The sequence below is a fragment of the Micropterus dolomieu genome, linkage group LG18, assembly GCF_021292245.1.
Source record: "Micropterus dolomieu isolate WLL.071019.BEF.003 ecotype Adirondacks linkage group LG18, ASM2129224v1, whole genome shotgun sequence".
Lineage (NCBI taxonomy): Eukaryota > Metazoa > Chordata > Actinopteri > Centrarchiformes > Centrarchidae > Micropterus > Micropterus dolomieu.
The window spans coordinates 12,346,755-12,371,374 of record NC_060167.1 but is presented as its reverse complement, the minus strand read 5'-3'; the positions used below and the strand labels follow the sequence as shown (position 1 = coordinate 12,371,374).

Sequence of the window (24,620 nt, the reverse complement as noted above, 5' to 3'; positions counted from 1 at the left end):
TACTTGTTATAGTTACACAGTATTAGGGGTGTGGGCTGTATTAAAAGTATCCACTGTTCTCCCATGCTCTAACACACAGTAACGATGAAATGTGTGCTGTAGGGGACACAGGAAGTGACATATAACACCTTCATGCGGCGTCGGAACCGCGTAGGAAATTCACAGCCGCACCGGCAGAGCTCCAGAATGTGCAACTCGGCCGGCTCACGCGCGGACGCGCTACAAGTGCGAGGGCCCGCCCAACGCTGCTTGCAGCTTTAATTATGGTATTGCTCTGTTTAGCCTCTTTGCTAGAGGTAAATGTGGACTCTACCATTCTGCTCAGGAAGCTCATGATGATATTTATTTTGTTGCTAAGGCTCCTAAGTAAGACTGCCGGTCGATCTTATGCACGCTCTTTCAGATATGTAGATGAATTGATAACTTTGCATTCAGCAATCTGTTGCAGTCTGTTGTTGCCTTACATCAAGCGCCGCTCCAGGACAGATCAGTGCTTGTGCAGTCGTTTCTTGAGTAAAAGTAGCAACACTTTTACCCAGTAAAAGTTCTGCATTCAAACTAAAATTACAGAAGTATTATCAGCAAAAGGTACTTAAAGTACTCATTGCAGATCGTCCCCTTTCAGTGTTTCAATATACGTTAGTGGATTATTATTACTGATGCATTTTAATGTTGTAGATTATTCTGACAGCTTTATTTATTGGGCAGTTTAATCTATAAAAAGATGCAATAGATGTTTTAAGATTATCTTTTGTAAGTTAAATCTTAATCTGCAAAGTAATTGTAAAGGTAGTGGAGTGAAAAGTGCAATATTGCGTGGCAATGTGTAGTGAAGTACAATAAGGTACACTGAGGTACTTAAGTAAGTGTGCACATTAGAAATGTGTGAGACAAGTTGGACAAGCTCTGATAAGGTCTGGTATTTGCATGTCAAATAAAACCAAACTGAACAAAAATGATCTCACCTACAGTAGTTTGCATAAGCAGATAATTGTGAGAACATAAGTAAATTGTAGCTCAGCGACACCTTGAATAATATCTTGCATGCTGTGCATGACAGCATTACGTAGTTTAAGTTTATATTGAGTGTTTACTGTAACGTTTTTTAGGCTGTATTCTTGGCAAAGTGTTTCTTGCAATTAGGCTTTTATCATATTACTTTTTTAAAAACTTGATCCCACTGTGCCTTTCTTTCTCACATTTTTAAAAGCTACTCTATACAAACACGCCCTGCATGGTACAGTATTATGACTGCTATTAAATGAGTCTTCAGGATAGAGTCCTTTCACATGCCCCACCCGACCTGCTATTCATGTCCTAAGGGAGGCAGCCAGTTCCATGAAAGCACAGCAGAGAGCTGATGAAGTGAAGTCACCATTTTAGGTCATGGTCTAAACTGGAGTAACAAGAATAGGCTTCATTCTAATCATCCACTCTTACGCAGAGAAAGAAAGAGAGAGAGAGAAGGCCTATTGTAGGGAGTACTGCAACACTACTGCACACTGAAGGGTGTTTGTCTAGTCTACTGTAAGTTTTAATCATGTCAAATACTGTGTGTTTTATTCTGAGCTCTGTAAAAGGAACTCGTCACTGAATATCAATCAAAAGCCACCTGAGTACAAAGTGCTTCAAACATATAAGATGTTTCAGCAGAGACACTGAGCTGTTCATTAATCAGTTAGAGGCTGTGGTCCATTTGTCATTGTTTGAGCATCTCTGACTGATCAATTAATATTATTCCAGAAAAAGGAAAATCAAGGAAAATTTGCAATTCTCTCCATAAACCCACAAACTGGAGCACTACCTACTAATGGGGCAATAATGATTTGAAATGCACTCTTTCACTTCTCCTCGGCACTTCCCACCATCTGTCACGTCAGCGTTGTGGTGGCACATCTGAGGATTTAAAATGGGGCTATTAAGTAAGGATATAAATGATGGTTGAAACCACTAAGAAAAGTGAGTTAAAATGGCGGTGGGGAATCCTCAGAGAAGTTAACAAGGGTTTGTTGATTTATTTTTACAATGTACCATAAAACCTGACGTCATCAAGCATGAAATCTAATACTGCCCTCAAAACAGATTGATTTGGGGACATATAGAAATGTTTGTTTTTACACGTTTTTACACATTTCTTTATTTTATACCCAAAAAGAAATACATAAATAAATTCACTCACCCACATTTGATACTTGCAAACATCATTTCACACAAAACTCTTGCTTTGCAAAGATGGGAAATAGGCTACTATAAAACTGTTTATTTAAACCAGAATGAATATTACTTGTATAAAAATTAGGCGATAGAATAACATATCAGTTACGAATCATTAATTTGATCTAGCTCAGAGAGACAGCGCACAGGCCAACCTGATGCCCAGAGAGAGAGAGAAAGCCCCATATCAAAGTTGTGGTAGCCTACCTTAGAAAGGATGAAAGCTGAAGGTTATCGTAGTTATTTGAACTTGGATTGATTATTATGAAAAAACATTTAAATTCTTTTGAACGGTGGAACCTTACGGACTAAAGGAATATGAATAATCAATTTTTCGTCTCTCTTGTTTACCATGCCGATAAATCTGAATGAATTATACTTTGGTGCCTGTTGTTTCCATAAAATGAACTGAACTATTATATATAATTGCGGAGAATCTAACCAATCTAATGATACGTAACGTGTCCATACTGACATAAATTTAAACATTTATATTTGTATGCGTGTGAGCAGTTTAGTACTAGCTCAAGTGGGCGACCTGGTGGGCTTTAAGAGGTTCTATACATCCAAAGAACTTCTATAAAAACCAGACCCGGTGTCTAAATGAGACCTGAGTTTATTTTTCAAAATTCAAATTTTCAAATTTCATTATGTCGCTCCATATTTTATGATCTGTAGGCATGAGGTCAGGTTTGATTGGAGGCTGCACGTACCTATGAAGAAGGTGTAAGGGGCGCCATCGCCTGTCAGTAGCTCCACTGTTTCTGGGTCAAACCTGAGCCAAAGTCCCACAGCCAGCACGAACAGGCCCGACAGCTGAGGAATGATAACGTATATAATCAGTATTCATGTCATAATTACACACTTTTGCAGAATAGCAATTCACACTTGAACTTTCTTGAAATGTGGTCCTTGTTTTTTAAGATTAAAGTCCTGTCTTTTGTGATAAGTTCTAAACATTATGGCATGTTTGCCCGCTAATCCCTTCGAAGTTTACCACCGAGGCCCGTCATTTTTTTTTTTTCCTTTGGCTTTTTGTCTGTTGATTAAGATTCTGCAGGTGTTGCGCTTGTCTTTGTCTTGTCAGCGAAGTGGCTCTTGACACTCACTGCTCGTTTTTTCTTATGTTTATTGTAAACAAACTGCTGCCAGAAATGTTAACGCATCACCAGGTTTTTAAAAAAATCCAATAGTTTCAGACTTGTTCATACAGATCGTTGGCTGCATATGTGCCAAAAGAATAGTTATTTTTATGAATTCAATTTTTTTATATAAGAAAAAATCCAATGCAACAATCTTAGTAATACTTTAATGGCACTATGGTGATGTATAGTCTAAGCTGAGAAACAGAATATCAGGTATGATGTGTCTGATGTATTTGTCACAACATTAAGAGGACATCATTGCACCCTGGGACAGCTTGACCATAAATAAACCGTTTTGGATTGAACCCAGGTGTCACCGTGAGAAAGCTCATTTTTCTGACTTTTTACATACAGCTAACTGGCATTATTTGATTTAAACTGCCGATGTTATATTCAATTAAAAGACAGATGAAGGGTTTTAATACTAAATGTTATTAGTGTATATCGCTAAAGGATAGTCTTTTCAAGAGATTTTATATATAACTAAAAAACAGTTCTACAACATTTGACACAACAAATCCAAATTTGAACAAATTATAAACAGGTGGAAATCTAAATTCCAACCTATATTTCTCGTTCTCTTTCTGTAGCTTATATATCTGATATGATATCTGATTAGATAAGAGTTTCCAGGTGAAAAAATCACCTTAACCTTTAAACTTTTAACAGCAAACTCTAAGAAATCAAATTCTGGGAGGCAAACATGTCGTAATCAAAGCTGTCTGTTCAATCTATGGTTTCTTTTCTCGACTCAATGGATCTGCAACTACTGACGACCCAAACAATTAGTAACAGCAGCTCGTGTTTCCATATGGACCATCAAAATATCACATCTAAACGGTAGCATCACAGCATCAGTGGTCCATCTCCCATGGTGCATTTCAGCCACAGGCTGTGCCAGCCTCACAGTGCCTGGGTGATGTAACTCACACTGGCATCGGCTGCTTGTTTGGCGCTGCACCCCAAAATGACACGTACTGTACGCCCCTTTTGGCTCCAACCACAACAGCTCCGCTTTCAGTCCCGAAACTCCTAAACAAAGAGGCCGCTGTCTGTTTTGGTAAGACAAGTGATCGTCTTACAGAGCACATATGAGTCAATGCAGCCGTTTGGATCCACATATACTGTATCGTTTAGCGGTAAAAAATGTCCATCAATCCACAACAGTTGCAAGAGTTTGTAATAACATCTAGAGCTGAAACAGTTGGTGGATTACTCGATAAAATGAATCTGCAGCTATTGGTAATAAGTGGTAATTGATCAATTGATTGTTTAAGTCCTTTTTCAAGCAAGAATACCAAATGGTACCTGGTTCCAGTTTATCAGTTGTGATGATGTGCTGCTTTTATTTGTCCTCTGTGACAATTAATTGAATCTCTTTTAGCCTCTTTTTTCAGACAAAAATAGCGATTTGAAGACATTGCCTCTGGCTTTAGGAAACTGTAATGAGCATTTGCTGCTAATTTTACACATTTTATTGACAAGACGATAATTGGCAGATTAGTCAATTGTTAGTTGCAGTCCTTTCATTTACTGTTTTTTCAAAACTGAAACGTAGAACTAATGCTGAATTAACACAAAGGAGTAATTTAAGCAAAACACATGTATCTGTAATCTGAAGTGGGAGCTTAAACTGACGATGATGTTGTTCTAGTGGTCCACAACCTGGGTGTCAGGACCCCCAGAGGGTTGCAGAACAAGTTTGCAGGATTGAGAGATGTTTAACTGAATGGGAAAGCAGAAAACCTTTTCGAACTTTTTTCTTGGATTATTTAATTTATTTGGGTCACTCAAAATGATTAAAATAAAACAACCCGAAAAGAAAGAATCTTTCATTCACTCTTTGGTCTAACAGTTTGCGTATGTCCACAACCTGTGATGAGGGATCACAACACAAACAGTAGCTTTGTTTTAAGGGGTTAGAAGCCAAAACTGTTGGAAACCATGGCGCTAAACCATGTTTACCAAATGTGTATTCCCACTACAAACACAGATAATAAGGCGCCACTGCACAGAAAATCGCAAGTGAATCCACAGGTAAGTTTATCTGAGCAGATCTAACAGCCCAAAACAAAACCCTCCATGATGCTCAGATTAAGACTAGAACAGATTAACCATGTCTGTAAACTGAAGAAAGGAAAGTCACAGTACTGCCAAACCATGAGAGAAGATGTAAGCAGTGGGTGTGTTGGAAAAGTAGCAACACCCTGAGCTGCAGGATGACAATGGTACATTACATACTACATAAAAGGCTTAGTGGCTTACAGGCTGTAATTGTATTTACTCAGTAATTATTTCAAGCAGTACATAGAGAAAGGATCCTTTAAGAGCTGTAATGAGGTTATTAGCGGTTCATAATGGATTTAGATGACTATAAGATGGTTGATAACATAGCTAACACAGGACTGGTTTGAGAATTAAGAAAAACAGTAGAGAGTCAGAGAGTAGTTTGCAGAGGCAGTGTGCACAATGAAGACTCCAGTTCCCCAGTGTATCAAGAAACCAGGTTAATTGAAAACCATATCTAACAGCATCAACAGACAGACTGTATGCCTGCAGTATGTTGAACATGTAAACACTCGGATAAGGCGGAGCACTAACAGGTTTTCCACATACAAACAAAGCCTGATAACCATTTAAAATAAATGAATCAAACACATATCGGCTCCTCTAACAAAATAATTTAAATAAAGGTGAGAGGCTGTTCAAAACATTTTAAAACAGCAACAACGAGGTTTCTATGCAAACCGTTAGTAAAGCGGACTTACCCAAAAGATGAAGTTGAAAACGAAAAGCAGATATTTCACGCATTTCATCCCGCCCTGCACTTTGCTCATGATGTCACCTGATCTGTCGGCGTCTCCGGTCTGAAGCGCGATGTCCTCTGAACGCTGCTATTTTGCAAATCCTCGCTTCTTCCAGTTGGACATCAAACCATGCAATAATGATAATGATGATGACCTGCACCGCTACATCACATGCGCACAAGCTGCACAGCCTGCCTTGCACCGCCCATCCGCGAGTAGGCTGCATATCCAATGTGTGCTGAGAGATAGCCTACCCGAGGGTGGCTTCAGGGACGATCTGGGACCCCTGGGAGCGAGACTGCAGGAGGTTCCCAACAACATAAGGATGGGTTCATTTTTGTAGCCTATGTAATATCATTTCTTGGGGGTTTAGCACGGTGATAAAAGTGCATGATTTGGCAACTGTTATATCAAAGATTAAATTCCCCAAGTAAGACCCTTGATTAATCAGATTTCATCCATTTAACCTCATTTGTAAAGGAAATGTATTTTTAGATATGAATACATATCAAATTATATAACAGTGTGGGTGGGAGATGTGAAACTGCTGCCATCTGTTTGCAGTCCCTATTTTTTTTTGTTCTACTTTTTAATAATAGCCTACAACTCAGTGTGCTGAGGACACCCAGAGCCTGACCACAAGGACCCCTGAGGGTCTTTGGGACCACTGCAGGTGTCGCTGTCATCACTCAGTTATACAGTTTAAGTTCATTAAATACGTTTAAGTTCAACATAAGAATGATATATGTTTAATAAAATAATGTTTTTTTTGTTAATTCACAGCCTATGTCTGAAAGGACCTGTATAATGTTTAGGCTACACAGCGGACTAATATTCTAATAGTTTCTTAAAACGTTAGCTGCTGTATATTTAAATGTTCATGAAGATTTGGATTAAGTGAAGACGCGTAAAGCTTCCCTTCATTGAGTTAACGTGGTCAATGATGTATACAAGGTTATTTCTACGTTTTTACATTATGCTAATAGGCTAGCTACGGCTAATAAGCTTGCCGTGTTCCTGCCATGAATATCTGGCGGGCTAATTATCTACTTAGAGAAGTCAAAGTAATTGTTTGATTTTTGTGTTTTACTCAGTTGTCTACTTCTTACGATATGCTTGACGACAAGGATGTGCAAATAAATGCCTGTAACCACAATAAGGTATTGTATAAGATAAAAGTCTTCAGGGCAGACAGTGGGAGGCGAAATTACATTTTCACTTTCGCTTTTCATACCTACATGACCTTGGCATTGAAAGTTGGACAAGAGTTTATACACTAAGTGATCCTTTAGTTCTGACAGAGACACTTTTAAACCTGCATGTACACCACACCACTGATACCTGTGTTTATTGTGGAAATATCAACATGTGTACAGTATGCACATAAAACCTGTGTTTAGTTTCTAAGCCTCTTTAACTTACTTCTTAGCTGAATCCCACGGAGCCCCAAAGTCCGGAGGGATGACTTGGGGATAGCAATGTGGTTTGTTGGTTGGTGCACCACTTTGGTGCAAAAATCTCAACAACTATTGGATTGATTAAATTCAGTACAGACATTCATGGTCCCCATGTGATGAATCCCATTGACTTTGGTGATGCTCTTCTATAGTGCCACCACAAGTTTTGACATTTGTGGTTGGAGTAACAAAGACCATGTTGTGGTCTTTGTTAAGGGACATCTTAATACTATAACATACAATTTTAGACATTAGTTCTTCCAACAGTTTATGTTTGACCTTTTGCTGTTTCAGATTGACAATATCCCAGTTCACAAAGCCAGCTCCATTAAGAAATGGTTTTCCCAGTTTGGTGGGGAAGAACTTGACTGGCCCACACAGATCCCTGACCTCAACCCTATTGAACACCTTTGTGATGAACTAGAACGGAGATTGCGAGCCAGGCCCTCTTGTCCAACATGAGTGTCTGACCTCATAAATGCTCTTCTGGTTGGCAACTCCATAATAATACATATAGACTTATAATGGGATGTCATAAAAGTAATGCGTAAGTGTTCCAGTACTTTTGGTGGCTGCCTTTATCCGAGCTTTTAAACCCCTGGTTTATGACAACATGCACAATGCCTATCAGCCTCAATTTAAACTAAGGCATTTAATGCATGCTAAACATCATTATTAGCATTGTCACTGTGAGCATGTTAGCATTCGAAGTTAGAGGACAATAATTTGCATTCACAAGATATGAAAATTTATTACATTAAAGTAATTCTCTTCTTTTGGATCTTTTGGATGTTGACTGAGTAATAATTTGTGTACACAAAATAAACACTGTTTTCTGTTTGTCTAAAAATAAATACAGTACATTGAAATCTATTAGAATATATATTAAAATGAAATATACTGACCTTAACACCCCCCCCCCCCCCAATCCCAATCCCAATCCCAATCCCAATCCCAAGGCTATGACCTCATTGTCTCTAATGGGAGTTGCAGAGTTGTTGTGCATTCCTTAGTGTTACATGTCACAGTGAAAATCAACCTATTTGCTTTTGCATGTATTAATATAGACATATTTAATAACTATTTGTATAATTTGAACATGAATGCATAGACATGGTATTGTAGTGTTGCTTTACACACTGAATACAAACTAGTATCCGTGAATGAAGACTGCATATGGAGCTTCACCAAAGCTCTTCTGTGTGTTCTCTGCCGGCCAGGGGGGGGGCGGTCAGCTCGGGTTCACGCGCTCTCTGGCACTCTCTGCCTTTGTTTGCTGCATTGATGTGGGAGGGAAACGGGTGGATCATGAAGTACATCACATCACTGACTACCTCCTCTATTTATCGGATGACAACTCCAGGAGCAACAAGAGTCAGCAAAAATATGTAAAAGGATTAATTTATGACATTAGTAGCATTGCTCCTTTTGATGGATAGATACATGGACCATTGTACCCTGTTTAATTACAAATGATTGATAGTTTCTCTGAATAAGATCACTGAACTGCATCAATGTTAACCTAATATCACTTTGGTCCAAGCCTGTCATGAATTCAGAGCTGTAATTTTCACAGTGGATGTACATCCAAACTGAAACCATATCCTCAGGGTATAATGGAGTCAAAATCTCATTATCCTTCCGCAGCCGCCCTCTCCTTACCCTCCTCTACAGGGCTTGATTCTGGTGCAAATAATGTAACCTGATCCCCACATATGTGTCACCCTTAAGATCCAAGACACATCAGAAGAGATGGGCAGTCTGGTGATACCAAAATAGTAATTGAATTGAAAGACAGATCAGATCAGTTAATTATTAACAACTTTATCAAAGACAAAACAGAGTTGAAATCTATCCTGAAACACAGGGCTTGCAAGTAATTTGTAAATTACATTTCTCGTCAGTGTTTTTACCACAGTGTGTTAAAACTAGGGCCATATTTTTGCATCTGTGTCACCAAGAGTGCAGCAGAGTGGGAACCTTAGAGATTACCAGGACTAGACACCTCAATGTGTCCATCCAGTGGACAGACTGAGAATTGCAAATACAGTTTGATAGCTTGTTTACACTCATTTATATGAAGGTAGTCTACACTTCCTGAATTTATGTGGTCCCAAATGTGACCAATTTCATTTGTATGCCATTACATTTAAAATGTATTATTATTATTATTATATAAGCTTGCTTCCACAAGCTTTTTCAAGAGATAAGATTATTTTGTCAAACTATATCAAAAGTCAAGAATCACACTCAATTAATTATAAAACTTATACAAATGTGCTTTTTAGTATCACATGTTACAGTAACAAGTATTTATCATCTAAATCTAAATCTAATCTAATGTCAAACCTACCTGCGTTCCAGTGGTGGAAGGTAAGTGCATATACTCAGGTACTGTACTTATGAACAATTTTGAGGTATTGTTATTACTATTACTACTATTACTATTATTTTCATTGTCTATTACTTTATACTACTCCACCACAATTTAGAGGCAAACACTGCCCTCCACATTTATTTGATAACTTTATTTACTGGTTATTTTGTAGATTGAGATTAATAATATCAAATAAGAACAACTAATAAATTATGATAGTCGTGTTGTACACGACTGCACAAATAATCATAATCCATTAACATACAATATTCTGAAAAGGGCCATTCTGCATAATGAGTACGCTGATGCTTTTGTACTTTTATTTCCATACTATTTTGAATGCATGACTTTTACTTATAATAGAGTATTTCTACACTGTGGTAATGGTATTTTTAAGAAAGTAAAAGATCTGTGTACTGAAACACTGAAAAAACACTGCTGCTTTATAGTTGTGACTAATGCCTTTTCATTTGTGATAATAGAAAGCAACAAAAACATAGGCCTATATGTGTTAAGATAAAATGATAATATACTGTTTTATGGAAGTTTGTATCCATAAGGTCTTTGTCCACACGCCATTGTCTTTATCTATCGCCTCTAAGCTGTGTTATAAAAAAATATCGAAGAACGATGAAGAGCTCTTTTGTTCAAGCAGATCGCCTGAACGTGAAAAGAGCACGACGCACGCGCAGTCCATATATTCACTAACAAGCTTTTAGCTTTTTTCCAAAGCTGGCACTTAAGTGAGAGTACCATGCATTTTTCTCGTAAAACTCAAAATTATAAGCGCAACAAACTGATGTTTTGCATGCAATCCATGACAACGTATAGAATTATACAGTTTTAACTTTATAATTTCACTCCTTATAATACCTAACCGAAAGTATTAAATATATGATGTTAACATAAGATAAAATGTTTACCTTTTATACAGTCTATGATGATAACACATGAAGTTTAATTTAAAGACGTGTTCCAACCTCTGACCTCTAGAGGGCAGTGCTGCGTTATTTTTGTGAGGCATTACGGCATTACGTTAGAGATGACGGCGGCGGACTTTCGCCGGCTTGATAGTCTGCAGCATAACGGCCCTGGTCTGCAGGGGCGGGAAATAAAAACGGCGCCGTCAAGTTGGACACATTCTACCTGCGCGAGCTTACTGTGAGCTGAGATCAATGACTGATCTCGCGTCGTTTGCAAAGAAACTCGGCGCCTGCAGCCGCCTTGCTCCCGCGAGGTTTTAATGTCATGCGACATGGTGACGTTTTGCAGCGCCGGTGTCGGACACAATTTCTAAACAGCATGCCTTATTTTAAGTCCAGCATGCATCATGTTAAGTCAGCACTGCACAGCGCTGCATTAAGTCAAACGCACCTATTGTTTTGGAGACGTTTGAGGTAAACAAATCAGTAGTAAACTAAACAAATGGGCTTTAAAGAAATAGTATTTATAGTTGATGGAGACAACTTGAATGTGAGTACTTGTCTTAAAAGTCTTGTTTTCCAGAAACATTATTTCAGCAGCCTCTTGTTTATGTTTCCACTTTACCTCCAGGTTCCCTGAGCTTACATCAGACCTTAAATGTCAGCTGTGATGCAAAATTGGGCAATGAGCCTAAAATCACTACTGATACTGATGTTATGCCTCGAGTATAGTTTGTTTTGCACTGACAACACTGAAATGTCACTGCCAAAACAAAGAAAATGCCAAGCCATGATACTATTAGCCGGATGAAACATAGTTTGTCTTTTTCCTTTTTGTTTTATATCTACTATAGAATGGAGAGCAGGAGAAAAAACACAGAGCAAAGCCAAAACACCAAATTACTGGCAGTAAAATGAAGCCATGTGGGGTTTCTGTCCATTTTTCAATCTAGGCCAAAAAACTAAATTTATTCTTGTGTCAAGAGGCTTACTCAGTCAGGAACAGCAGGCACCGTACAATAAATGTCATAAAACACACAGTGCACGTATGTAAGTGTTTAATAAATAACAATATCAACATCAACGTTTTAACAGAAGTATTTCTTAAATGAGACCTGGGTCAAATTGTACTTTCAAAATGTGTGGGTTGCATTGGTCTACTTAGAATAGGTGGGGTGTGGTATAGGATGAGTGGCAGAAAAAATACTATAATCAGCATGACTGTTGTGTGGTGCTAAAACTCTTAGGGGCTGTTGCTCTCTCACTATGTTAGCAGCGGTTTAAGGATTAAGGCCTGTGCTGTCTTGAACAAAATCAGGTAGTTTCTTAACCACCATTGCCGAGTCCAGCAGTAGTCACTTAAATGCCACTGGAGTTCATCATCTGAGGTTTAAATTAAACCTGCTGCAGAAGCAGAAAGAAGGTTTAAGATCATGTGCAGGGTTATAATAAGGTGGAGGGAAGATAGTTGAATGAATAGGTGTGGGAGCAGGGAGACGGGAGACTGGTCCAGAATTTTGTGCTAGGCCCCTGGTTATGTGGAACTAGACTTTAAATGCTAAAATTGACACTGTATGGCCCTAGTGCTATTTTTAATTTCCTTCCTTCACTCAGACAGCTGAAACTAATTTCCTTTCAGTCACAATTTTCCGAGTCTGGATCACCTGTGGCGTGCAGGGGGGCGGATCTTGTAAGGTAACTGTGGGATTTCTTTTTCAGAAATACATTTTGCATTCCCTCTGATACACAGAGAAAGGCTGATCTGTATTATGATTGATGGCTGATGAGTATTATGTATTATGTAAATTCTGAAACATGATTTATGATGTCATTAGTCAAGTGACATATAATTCAGAACATCCAAGGTGGGTTAAAATCAAGGGCAATTGGACTTATTGAAGATACTTGGAGACGTTTTTCTTCTCAGCCAAGAGGCTTCTTCAGTTCTGACAGACTGGCAGGGAGTCTCAGCTATATAACCTCTTTGGGGGGTCGTTATCAAGGTGATGGATACTGGCACTCTTTGCTGTTGTAACAGCAGTCGTCATGGTTGTTGAAGTCACCTGAGGCCAAGTCTGAACAACCGTGGTTGGGATTGTCTCATGAGGCCAAATGTGAGTGTATGTTCAATCTCTTGGGAAGGGATGAAAAGACAGCATTGTAGATGGGTGATAAGTGGTGTCGCAGACCACCTCCCCTGTTGAGATATTTTTTCTCTACTCTGCTGCAAATGGCTTCTTTCACTCCTCTTTGAAACCATCTTTCCTCTGTATCCATAATATGTCCATTATCCTTCAAATGCAAGTAAACTGCTTGACCTGAGGAGTTAGTTGAGAGGTGAAATGTACTTCTTTCCTTTTTGCAATCATTAGTGCTACTAACTAGAAGTATAAAGCTGGCTTTGATTTGATTGAAATCACTTTTCATGCATCTTCAATGTCTGCACTTGTCAGTGTGGTACTCCTGATTTACCTTGTAGCCTATACCAGCCGCTGCTGAGTTTGATTTGCTTTTTATTTTTATTGTAGCCAATTTCCTATTTAACACACATCTATCCCTCAGTATCTATTATAAATATATTTGATTGTTATTCCACATGGCAATTGCTAATGGACATATTAAGGATTCTTGGTTAATTTCTTTTTTCTGATGCTCCTGCTCATAGCATACATGTGATCAATCATGTCAATCAAGAGTTGCTCCTAAAGTTTAATTTTACATTAACAAGTCGCTTGATAAATCTGTTTCTTAAGAGTACTCCACTGATTTAGCATTGCACCCCTATAATGTTGTTCTTATATAAATGTGCAGAAAAAAAGTTGATGTTGTTGAAAATTCATGCAGCAGAACCGCAGATGTTCCATGCGTTCCTCTCCTATGTCAAAACTGCTGGTGCCTACATTACCCACAATGCAACTTGACTGCAGGCAGTTCAGCCGGACATTCCGGCGTGTTATGGTTATGTTTGTAGCGACTTATGTAGCCTCGAGCCACTGGCCTCAAGGAGAGATGAGTAGTGGGCTGCAGAGGTCTGGTTAGCTCACTTCTTTCTAACTCCACATCCCCTAGAATTGTTTTTATTTTCAAACTGGTCTTTAGCTCCAACCCACGCTGCCTAATGTGACGTCAGTTGAGGTAATTTATCAGACTTAATACAGCTCCCTCTGGAGCCACAAAAAGCTTTATAAAACTTTTTATACATATGCAGTAGGATTTCCAAGCCCTGTAAAAGACTTTGATGTGTATAATTGGTGGAGCTCCTCAGTGTAATTCTTAGCAGTTTAATAAATACTGTCAGAAGCTAAGTGACAAAGCAACAACCCCCTTATGTTTGGTACTCCTAAACGGGTAAATACAATAGTTACAAACCAGTGGCAGATACTGTTTGACCCAGGCCTGGTGTATATACATGCAGTCCTGAAACTTTGACGTATACCAATAATTTACTTTGTGCAGAGAGTGAGAGGTGAAGAAGAGAGTGTGTTATCGTGTGTGTGATGTACACGCTATGTCTTCACTGCCGCCATGACTTGCGGCTCAGCACACACACACAGGCCACGTTGATACGTATGAGCCTCCATGCCACCAGGTTCTTAAACGAAGTCAGCGCTCGTACAAAAGTGTGTGAGTTGGTGCAGTAGGAGTTCCAGTGTCTTGCATCGATTCCCAGACAGCTAGAGCTTCCTGAGCGGGTGCTGTGACACGTTGTCTCAAAGAAGTACTGCTTCTTGTTTACATTGTTGATATTCACATCCGGCAGCACTGTCACCTCATTGCCAGAGATGTCTGTGGCTTTGGTCTTGTTGCCCACCCAGACACTGATGCTCTCACACACTGAGTAAACTCCACGGTGCTGAGGCTGCCCTGCTCGCCTGCGGGTCCTTCGACCAGCATCCTTCGACCCCGTTGGCTCTGCATCGGGGAGATGAGCACTGAAGAGCACCCTGGGTGAGAGGTAGCGGCGCTTGGTGAAGAGTTTAGGGTCCACTGTGGGGATGGAGTTAGCGTTATTGGCTGGATCCTTCTGCTGTGCTGTTGGGGCGGTGCACGTGTCTCCTCCGATGGCAGCCACAGCCCGGGCAATGAAGAGGAGGAACAGGACCAGCATGGACGACCTCATGGGCACACAACCTGAGGGTGTCAACAAGCACTTTGGTAGATTAGAGACAGTCCTCATCAGAAAAATCACAGTATAGGTTGTTTGTGCAGCACGTTCTTACGACCCATATTAGACGCATTTAACTATCTGTAAAGTTCTGTGTATAGCATGAAGGGACTACAAACTTTCTTAGCGTAATACAACCTTGCTTTCTATTATGACAAATAAATAACCATGTAATCTTTTATTTGCATTTATTGTGGTAGCGACCTCTAGTGGCCATAAAACGGTAGCAAAGGAGGAAGATAAATAAGCAGAAAGTCAACATAAGGAGGCAGGATGCTTCTTGATTCCAAAGATATCCACAGATAAGATATCCAAAGATAAGCAGGGATTTTTTTTATTATTCTCTAGAAACACAGACCTGAATTCCCCTTGTGGAACAGTAAAGAATATCATATACATGAATAGACCTTGTACATGCAAGATATTCATGAAAATAGGTGTCACATAATCCACAGGAATCGAGACACTGTTGTGAAATCCCATTGGGTTGATACCATTATCTTTTCATCATACTGCGACTCCACACACCACAACACAACATCTGTCTTTACTGGCTTGCATAAATTGACAGGCTGTGTTCTGTATTTAACCCGGTACATCAGGGATTCAGAGGCGTGTTAACACCTGTGATGGCTCTGCTAGCAGGCTCTGTCAGGTAGGTTTATTACATGCTATGTTTCCTGAGGTGTTGGGGTGATTGCTCGTGAATTAACATTGTTGGCACAACAAATCAAAAGAAAAATCATAGCCTGTACAAAAGTACATAATGTGAGCTTTGATTACATCAGTCAATGCTTGTGAGGTCTGTCCAATTCAGGTTAGAGTCTCACACCTCGCTTCTCTGCTCTCTCTTCCTGTGTGTGGTGCAACATTTGGACATGAAAAAGAAATCATTACTGCATCAATTGTAAGATGATTAGTATAATTTCTAGAAATAGAGAGCACCACTGCAGAGGAGACTGTTCGCTATTCTTTTTTTAAAATTAGACTTTTTAATTTATTTTTTACATTATCTGCCTTTTTGAATTGCTGTAGGACCCACAGGAAGTTTGCTTTACAGCAGGAAGCAGGAAACATTCATCCAGTGAGAAAACAGCAAAAACCTTTGGAGTCAAGCACAAGAAAAGGGTGATGAAAAGGAAAACAAAACTTTAAATGAGGACAGCACCTCCCCGGTGGCAAAAGGCTCTTTTTGTTTATAGGTATGTAAATTAATGCTTAAATCGCTACCTGAAGTATTTTACTAAAACTCTATAGGACATGCATCATATGTATTATGATTATTATATGTAAAGCAAATATGTCAACTATTAGGCCCGCTGGAGATTTTACTTTAGCACAAATGTCTTGTCTGTTTTGACAGCAGATATCTTTACATGTCATAGCAGAAAAACACATAATAAATAACAGTATTTATGGATGCCTTCTATTTAATTCTTTTAGATCTCTGGTATTATACTGTTTGTTTACTGGGACACCTGAATGCCTTAAATAATGTTATATATTACACCTGTGCATTTCCTGTGTTAAATCTCTATCTGCAGTGAAAAAGCTCTGTTAAGTGGGACTGTTGATTTGTGGGTATAGGTCAAGACCTATGTTTAGCAAACTGCTTAAAGTGGAATTTTTTATTTAAGCGGAGACAAAAATTAAGATTCTTCATACCAACTCACATTTTTGAGAACAAAAGCTATCATATTTCTTACAACTTAAAAATACTAAAACTGAGAGTACTTGAGAAGTACTACTTCTGAAGTTGATTAAGAGTAGAAATGACTGCAGTACAGAAACAGAGGTGCACACCTTCTGAGACGTGTTGAAGATATTATTGGTTAAGATGAATAATACGCTATACGACCAATAAATAAAATACAGAATAGGGTCGTTTAAGCCAATTATTTGCATTTGATTTGAACATTTGATAGACTGTTAGATAATTTTTCTTCATTGCATGTATCAGAGGAGAAAATAATAAGAATAAATCTTTTATATTATTATATATGATTTCTCTGATACACCTCTTCAACCAGCAGTCTTCCCTGCTCCAGTTTGTTTTTTTGTTTAAATTGCTGTGTCATTTGGCCTATGTCTGTTTCCTACGAAATTACTGCATCCCTCTTTATATGTTAATTGATATCCAGGAGATGTTAAGGATTTCACATAACTCTAGCTTTTTAAAATGTTTTTGCACATATCAACAACATATCACTTTAAAGTCTCTACTAAACCTAAACTGGACTCATTTTAGGGTGTCTCACATAGAGAGGAAGCACGGTTTTATTAGATTTTCAACATGGCAAAATTAGCAAAAATGAAAAGTATTACTTGCTTGTATTTGTGTTTGTAACCCAAAACAAGGTTTGACTGACAGATCTAAATGCTGCTGCATCGATTGATAGGACACATCATTTTGACTATGACCTTATCTCCATCTCTCAGAGACAGCCAACGATAAACAGGAAATGTGGGAGACAGACAGGCATACTGCAAAGGGTCGCAGGCTGGACTCAAACAAGGACCGCTTTATTAAGGACTCATACGCGCTACCAAGTGAGCTAACCGCACCCCAAACCTCTATCTCTATACCTTTTCAGTGTCTCCACATGAACTGTAGCACCTTGGTGGCTTTTAGAGGACGTGATTAGAGCTCACTGCGTTCTGGGCTCCTCCCATCAGGCCCAGTTGCGGCTCCCATCCAGCACACCTCTGCCCTCCTCTGCCTCCACTCAGTATCCCTGTCGAGAGACGAGCAGAGAAAGTGTCTCACCCGGCTCATAAACCCACTGTAAACAGATTCTTTGTGAGACTGATGCGGGAAGAGAAAGTTAATATGCTATTCCCGCTCACCAGATCCTCGCATACAGAACATACCGAAATAAAGAAGCAGACCTGCATAACGTTGATTATCTAGAGTGGAAACATGAGGTTTGTAGTTTAATATTAACATTGTAAACTCTGTCAGCATTCCTTAGTATTTGAGTTTTGGCAGGTTTGTTGAGACTTTAACACTCCTGTACTTTACAAGACAGATATATAGCAAGACATATAAATGTTTAAGGTACACACACCAGAGGGGTTGGAGAGGCGTCAACGCCGCGTAAGATTTTCTTACATCAGGATATGGCTGTTCTGTCTCACTGTTCAATTATTCCAATAGGTGTGATTTCCTACATTCAGAGTGCCATGATTCATTTTTTGTGCAGTGATGAAACGCAGCCACCATTCAAGCAAGATGATCCATCACAGTAAACCAGAAGCCGTAATTTTGTTTTTGTCATTCAGTTTGATCGTTTTGTCATTGTACTCAAGTGTCAGCAGACTAAGAGTTGTTACACTTAACTTGGTGTCAAACACCTGACACTCACAGAAATAATCCCTGAAGACATCTTGCCTTACAAAACTCAGTCATATTCCAACAGTGTAATATTTAAAATTTAGGGTATCTTTGCAAGTAGTTACTTTCATGCACAGCTGAGGAAGTAAGAAAACAGTGTGTGCCATTATCTTCTGACAACAGAAGGTAATGGCACACTCGCAAAATGAAAAGAGAGTCAGATATATACAGTATAAACAGAAGCAAATGGACCGTAAATCTAAATGACACCAGTGTACTCCTTTAAAGAATGTGGCACAGGAAGTGTTCTTGCTTTAAGGCACCTCAACAAAGGTGGTCTCTGGCTGTTATGGGATTCTAACCTGTGACCTTTCAATCGCAGGACAGGCTGTTTCACAAACCAGCCACGCTGCTATTGTGACTTATGCTCTGTCTATGATCTCTAATCGTTCTCAGCCATAGTGTGTCTCTATCATGAAGTCTAACGGTAACTAATTTTTCATCTTTTCTGTAGAATGTAATGCAGTTAACTGCTGAACTAACACAGACATTGAATAACTACCAAACTGCTGTTGGTATAAAACCTGATACTAACAAGAAGCCTGTTCCGGTGTTGTTTCCGGTGAGTTTTTCTCCACTGACACTACTGAAGTTTGTTTAAGGAACATAACTGTCTCAAAAAAAGCTTCCATGCAGTACATGTATGTGTAGGCAGCTATTTGTATATATGTACCATATATACTATATATTTCAAGCATCAAATCTAAGTGAAGGGCTGAAGCTGGGGCACAGGAAGTCTGTGCAAGCAACAGTTCAAGCATACCGTTTGAGCAGAAGCTGAGCAAATCTAAGCGCAAGCAGGGGTGTTTGAGTGCGAAGGCAGCGTTTTCAGGGAAAGCATTACAAAATCTGAACGTGAAATCAATAAGTCATGCTCTCAAATTGAAAGACCACGCTCTGGAATAAAGATGGAAAATAATCTTATAAGCCACCAAAGACCATGAAATTTATTATGAAATACTAGAGAATGTGTTACAGCAGCAGAGAAATACAGAAGTACAAACTCATGTCATGTGTAATCGGCCCTTAGAGCTAATATCTGTATAAACATATAATATGTTAAGAGTACAATAGGAGTTTGTAAAAATGACATGGACATATTTGGGCTTTTAACTTTTTCTTCATGTAATTATTTTGAACAACAACATTGTTATTCTACATGTCATGAAAAAGAGCAATCATGTTAAGGGAAAACAAACATTTCACTTATTTTGAGGGTCTAAAATTTTGGCCCTCGACACACAGCTGTAACAGCTACTCAGTGGTTAAGAAACATGCAGTCAGCAGTCTCGTCCTGTGGCGAGAGGAGAATGGCAACATTCATTCAAGTTATGAGGTGGCCTAAAAATATGCACAGAACAGCGCTATCCAGCATTTTGTGCACTGAGGCATCTCACATCGCACTACTCTTTGAACCTTGAAGCAGATGGGCTACAGCAGCGCACGACCGCCTGATGACAGGAGAGTAGAAAAATATTGCTTGGTCATATAATGGTGATGGTGCAACAGTGAAGGAAGTGCTATTTTTTGGCACGTCTTAGGACCCTCTGTGTCTTTCACCAGGATAATGTGTGTTGCCATGGAGCAGACACTGTCATGTTAGTTTTGGTTTGGCTTTAGCTGAACCCCCCCCCCCCCCCCCCCCCCCCAATCTAACCCAATAAAACAACATGGGAAGATGCTGAACAGGATGTTTGCAGCACAATGTGCCAATGATAACATTACAGGAAATGCTGTTGTATTAGCATGAAATGATCCTTGTGGAACATTTTCAGAAACCTTGATGCAACCCTGCTTGGGACATTTCTGGGGTCATGCTCTCCCCTTTCACTGTATTTCATGCTACTAACACCGCTATCTGTAATCACAAGACACCTTACATTCACCATGTAATTCAAATGTTCTAATGTAGCCATTTATATATAGCAACTTCCTTAGTCTACTTCCCCACTTTATTTGTAATTGTGTCTCAAGACAGTTCATAGTTAATATTTACAGTGGGGAGAACAAGTATTTGATACACTGCTGATTTTGCATGTAGAAGTCTGTAATGTTTATCATAGGTACACTTCAACTGTGAGAGACGGAATCTAAAACAAAAATACAGAAAATCACATTTTATGATTTTTAAATAATTAATTTGCATTTTATTGCATGACATAAGTATTTGATCACCTACCAAAAAGTAAGAATTCCGGCTCTCACAGACCTGTTAGTTGTTCTTTAAGAAGCCCTCCTGTTCTCCATTCACTACCTGTATTAACTGCACCTGTTTGAACTTCCTTACCTGTATAAAAGACAACTGTCCACACACTCAATCAAACAGACTCCAACCTCTCCACAATGGCCAAGACCAGAGAGCTGTGTAAGGACATCAGGGATAAAATTGTAGACCTGCACAAGGCTGGGATGGGCTACAGGACAATAGGCAAGCAGCTTGGTGAGAAGGCAACAACTGTTGCCGCAATTATTAGAAAATGGAAGAAGTTCAAGATGACAGTCAATCTCCCTCGTTCTGGGGCTCCATGCATCTCACCTCGTGGGGCATCAATGATCATGAGGAAGGTGAGGGATCAGCCCAGAACTACACGGCAGGACCTAGTCAATGACCTGAAGAGAGCTCCTGCAGCGCACGCAAGGTCCCCCTGCTCAAGCTAGCACATGTTCAGGTCCGTCTAAAGTTTGCCAATGACCATCTGGATGATCCAGAGGAGGAATGGGAGAAGGTCATGTGGTCTGAGACAAAAATAGAGCTTTATGGTCTAAACTACATTCGCCGTGTTTGGAGGAAGAAGAAGGATGTGTACAATCCCAAGAACACCATCCTAACCGTGAAGCATGGAGGTGGAAACATCATTCTTTGGGGATGCTTTTCTGCAAAGGGGACAGGACGACTGCACCGTATTGAGGGGAGGATGGATGGGGGCATGTATCGTGAGATACAACCTCCTTCCCTCAGTAAGAGCACTGAAGATGGGTCGTGGCTAGGTCTTCCAGCTTGACAACGACCCGAAACACACAGCCAGGGCAACTAAGGAGTTGCTCCGTAAGAAGCATCTCAAGGTCCTGGAGTGGCCTAGCCAGTCTCCAGACTTGAACCCAGTAGAAAATCTTTGGAGGGAGCTGAAAGTCCGTATTGCACAGCGACAGCCCCGAAACCTGAAGGATCTGGAGAAGGTCTGTATGGAGGAGTGGGCCAAAATCCCTCCTGCAGTGTGTGCAAACCTGGTCAAGAACTACAGGAAACGTACGAATCTCTGTAATTGTAAACAAATGCTTCTGGACCAAATATTAAGATCTGCTTTTCTGATGTATCAAATACTTCTGTCATGAAATAAAATGCAAATTAATTATTTAAAAATCATACAATGTGATTTTCTGGATTTATTTTAGATTCTCTCTCACAGTTGAAGTGTACCTATGATAAAAATTACAGACCTCTACATGCTTTGTAAGTAGGAAAACCTGCAAAATCACCAGTGTGTCAAATACTTGTTCTCCCAACTGTATGTATGGTGTAAGGTAAAATTGAACCTATTATTTAACATGCCCACGCTTCATAGGAAAAAGAAGACATGGGCTACTTTTTATTAATCCCTCTAATGGCATAGGCTGTAATTTTATTCACTCGGTTGTTATTATTATACATATACAGGTCCAAAATACACACATGAATGAACATGACCTACCAGTGTTTGAAGTGGGCCTGTACTTACCAGCACTAACTCACAAGCAGCCGAAAACTAAAATCTTTGACCCATCAGATTCTGTGACCCAAAAATACAAGTTAAGCCCTCGGGGCTTTGTAACACATGGTTGACGTTGTGAAGCGGTCGCAGTGTGGTCAGGTTTAGGCGCCAAAAGTACATTGTTAGGTTCAGGAAAAGATTCTGGGTTGGGTTTAGACATTGAATCTGATGGCTCACATGTTTTGTTGCAATAGGAGTGTTGTGGGTCACAGAATCTGATAGGTCACATATTTTGGTGTTATATCGGTACTCTTTTCTGCACTCTCCATATCATGTTCTCTGGGCAGTTTATATGGCCCTAAATAAACTGCATTACCCAGGGTGCACTATGTGACGCTCGCCTGTTCCCTTTCTTGCCAGCCTGCTAACCTCTGTCGGCAGACACAGAGGAGGGAGAAGATCGTTTGTCTTTTATCCACACATAATGTTGCTCGTCAATGTTGCTTTTTGTGCACCAATCTCAGCCTGGATGGGGCGCGACTTTAAAAAAAGTGTTTGACTTGCTACAGCAAACTTTAGAAATGTTTTACTCATTGTTTTGCATGAATGGTTATGATTGTTGAACCACTTAAAGTCACGACCCCTCTGGACATATGCTAAAGCATCACACATATTTACCTTCCATTGACCCCATAGCCAAGAGGCTGGAGACCCCTAGTGAGATTAGTTACATGGCAGTGTTTTAAAGATGGTTCTCATGAAATTCCCATTACACAAGTTAACTTGCCAACATTGGCACTTAACATCAACAAATTATAGACCAACCACTATGTAGACCATTTTTCTTGCACAAGGATTTAATGATTCAAAACAACCCACAAAAATAAACTACTATTAGAGGCCTAGTTCTAACTGGCTGGGTACCAGCTGATACACATGCCAACATGTGAATGGAGAGTCCTGGCACCCATTTTCTTTCCACTTGAAACACTGATTTATACACATGCAGTAAGAAATGGTGAGATGTCAACGCTTGGGTGCAAAGGATCGCTGCTTTGCTTCATCAAGCTAAGCAATGTAATGCTGCTTGTGCCGCTTATGGTGACCTAGTGTTTGTGTGCTTGGAAATGAACAACCTAAGGGGGCTTCCCAGGCTGCTGGCTGTTACCTGTTTTGCGTTTGCTGGCTGCTAAAATCTGCTATGTCATGTAGCCTACTTATGCACTATTTGTGTTTTAATCGTGAATACATTTCTTGTTGTTTCTGAGCTTAGTTTTCATTGGTCACAATTATATTAATGTTGAATGCTGTTTATTTATTTGTGTAGTGTTGAACGATAAGAATGTTTATGGGCTGAATTGGAGTTTGCAGCATATTTCCTTATTGGTTGTTGCTTGTCTTTGCCGTAGCACACTTAATATTAAGCCACACTTTCAACTCATAATAATGTGTCAACTTCCTTACTGTTCTTCATTCTTCTATCATTATTATTTGCTGCAAGGCCAGGGTGCTATGCATCAGGTAGTAGACCTTTTTCACAGCAGACATTTTAACCGTTAGCAGCAAAAACACAGGTGCATATAATAATCCTGATGATGCTCTCTTCCATTTAAGTGGCCCAGTTAACTACACTACTCATCAAGCATACATGGTGACAGAGTCCTGCAGCTGGGAAATTGAATTGAATGGAATTCAGCCGTGACTGTTAGATGCGCTTACCTTGCTGTGGCATCAAACTGTCTGCCTTGAAAATAGTATATTGCTGGGTTTAGCATCTCAATTAAGTATATATCTTTGGAATAGTTTGGGGAACTGTTTTGATGGGGAATATCCACATGGGCCCACATGAAGAAGGTGCTCCCTAAGCGATTTAATTCCCTCATAGTTCCAGTCTTCTATTGCTTCTGTATCTAACAAGGTTTTCTGGATGAAGTTAGAAAGTGATGAGGTCTTCACATAATAAACCCAGTTTATTTGAGGTCTATCTCTACATTTGTACATTATAACTGTACTCAATGCAACATACTGTATGCCAATTGTATGTGCGCTTTGCTGTAGAGCTGAAACGTTTAGTTGACTGATCAATCAGTCAACTAGCTGATTGATAGAAAAAATAATTGGCATTGTCATTCTATGTCATTTGACTGTCTAAATGTTAAGTATCTTGTTGAAGGATAGTTTGAGGCTCCTGTAAATGCTGGTATGCTTTGAAGGCGGACAAAACACTTCTTTCCTTGTTGATGTGACTTAATGAATCAGCAAGCCAGTCAGTTATTTGGTCTGTTAGCACTGAATGGAAAGGCCACCCACAACCAGTGACCTAACACTCATTAGCTCTAATGGAGCAGTTTAATAAGCCCCGTCTGGGGTGACTGACAAGCAGCCCGGGATGGCACACAATCCAGTCTGCAGACCACGAACAATCTACCTCCCTCTGAAAATAAATGGA

General features: G+C 39.6%; 2 protein-coding genes and 1 long non-coding RNA gene across 7 annotated transcripts in view; 1 reads left to right on the top strand and 2 right to left on the bottom strand.

Moving 5' to 3' along the window:
• Window positions 1-6,247, bottom strand: part of tspan2a (tetraspanin 2a) — a 10,338-nt gene extending 4,091 nt beyond the window's left edge. The window contains exons 1-2 of the mRNA XM_046028963.1: window positions 6,128-6,247; window positions 2,928-3,030 (exon numbers count right to left, since the gene is read on the bottom strand). Coding sequence (XP_045884919.1) covers window positions 2,928-3,030; window positions 6,128-6,196 — 172 coding nt within the window. The 5' untranslated portion in view covers window positions 6,197-6,247. The remainder of the gene's footprint in view (window positions 1-2,927; window positions 3,031-6,127) is intronic.
• Window positions 6,248-11,332: 5,085 nt separating this feature from the next.
• LOC123986892 overlaps window positions 11,333-24,620 on the top strand; it is a 33,768-nt gene continuing 20,480 nt past the window's right edge. The window contains exons 1-4 of one of the 5 annotated variants that reach the window (XR_006829007.1): window positions 11,333-11,473; window positions 16,124-16,290; window positions 17,528-17,638; window positions 18,937-19,044. This is a non-coding gene — a long non-coding RNA (uncharacterized LOC123986892). Of the gene's footprint in view, window positions 11,474-12,407; window positions 12,619-12,720; window positions 13,038-13,860; window positions 14,059-15,714; window positions 15,744-16,123; window positions 16,291-17,527; window positions 17,639-18,936; window positions 19,045-24,620 lie in introns of those variants that run through there. The other 4 variants (XR_006829008.1, XR_006829005.1, XR_006829006.1 and 1 more) reach the window with 4 other exon arrangements.
• Window positions 14,259-17,701, bottom strand: ngfb (nerve growth factor b (beta polypeptide)). Its single transcript, XM_046075308.1, has 2 exons — window positions 17,675-17,701; window positions 14,259-15,054 (listed from the first exon to the last, which is right to left on the bottom strand). Exon 2 carries the CDS (start codon window positions 15,041-15,043, stop codon window positions 14,438-14,440), a length of 606 nt encoding a protein of 201 aa, XP_045931264.1. The 5' UTR covers window positions 15,044-15,054; window positions 17,675-17,701; the 3' UTR covers window positions 14,259-14,437.

Bases quoted from the DNA above. Each gene is read 5' to 3' on its own strand.
- ngfb (XM_046075308.1), bottom strand. From the start codon at position 15,043: ATGAGGTCGTCCATGCTGGTCCTGTTCCTCCTCTTCATTGCCCGGGCT.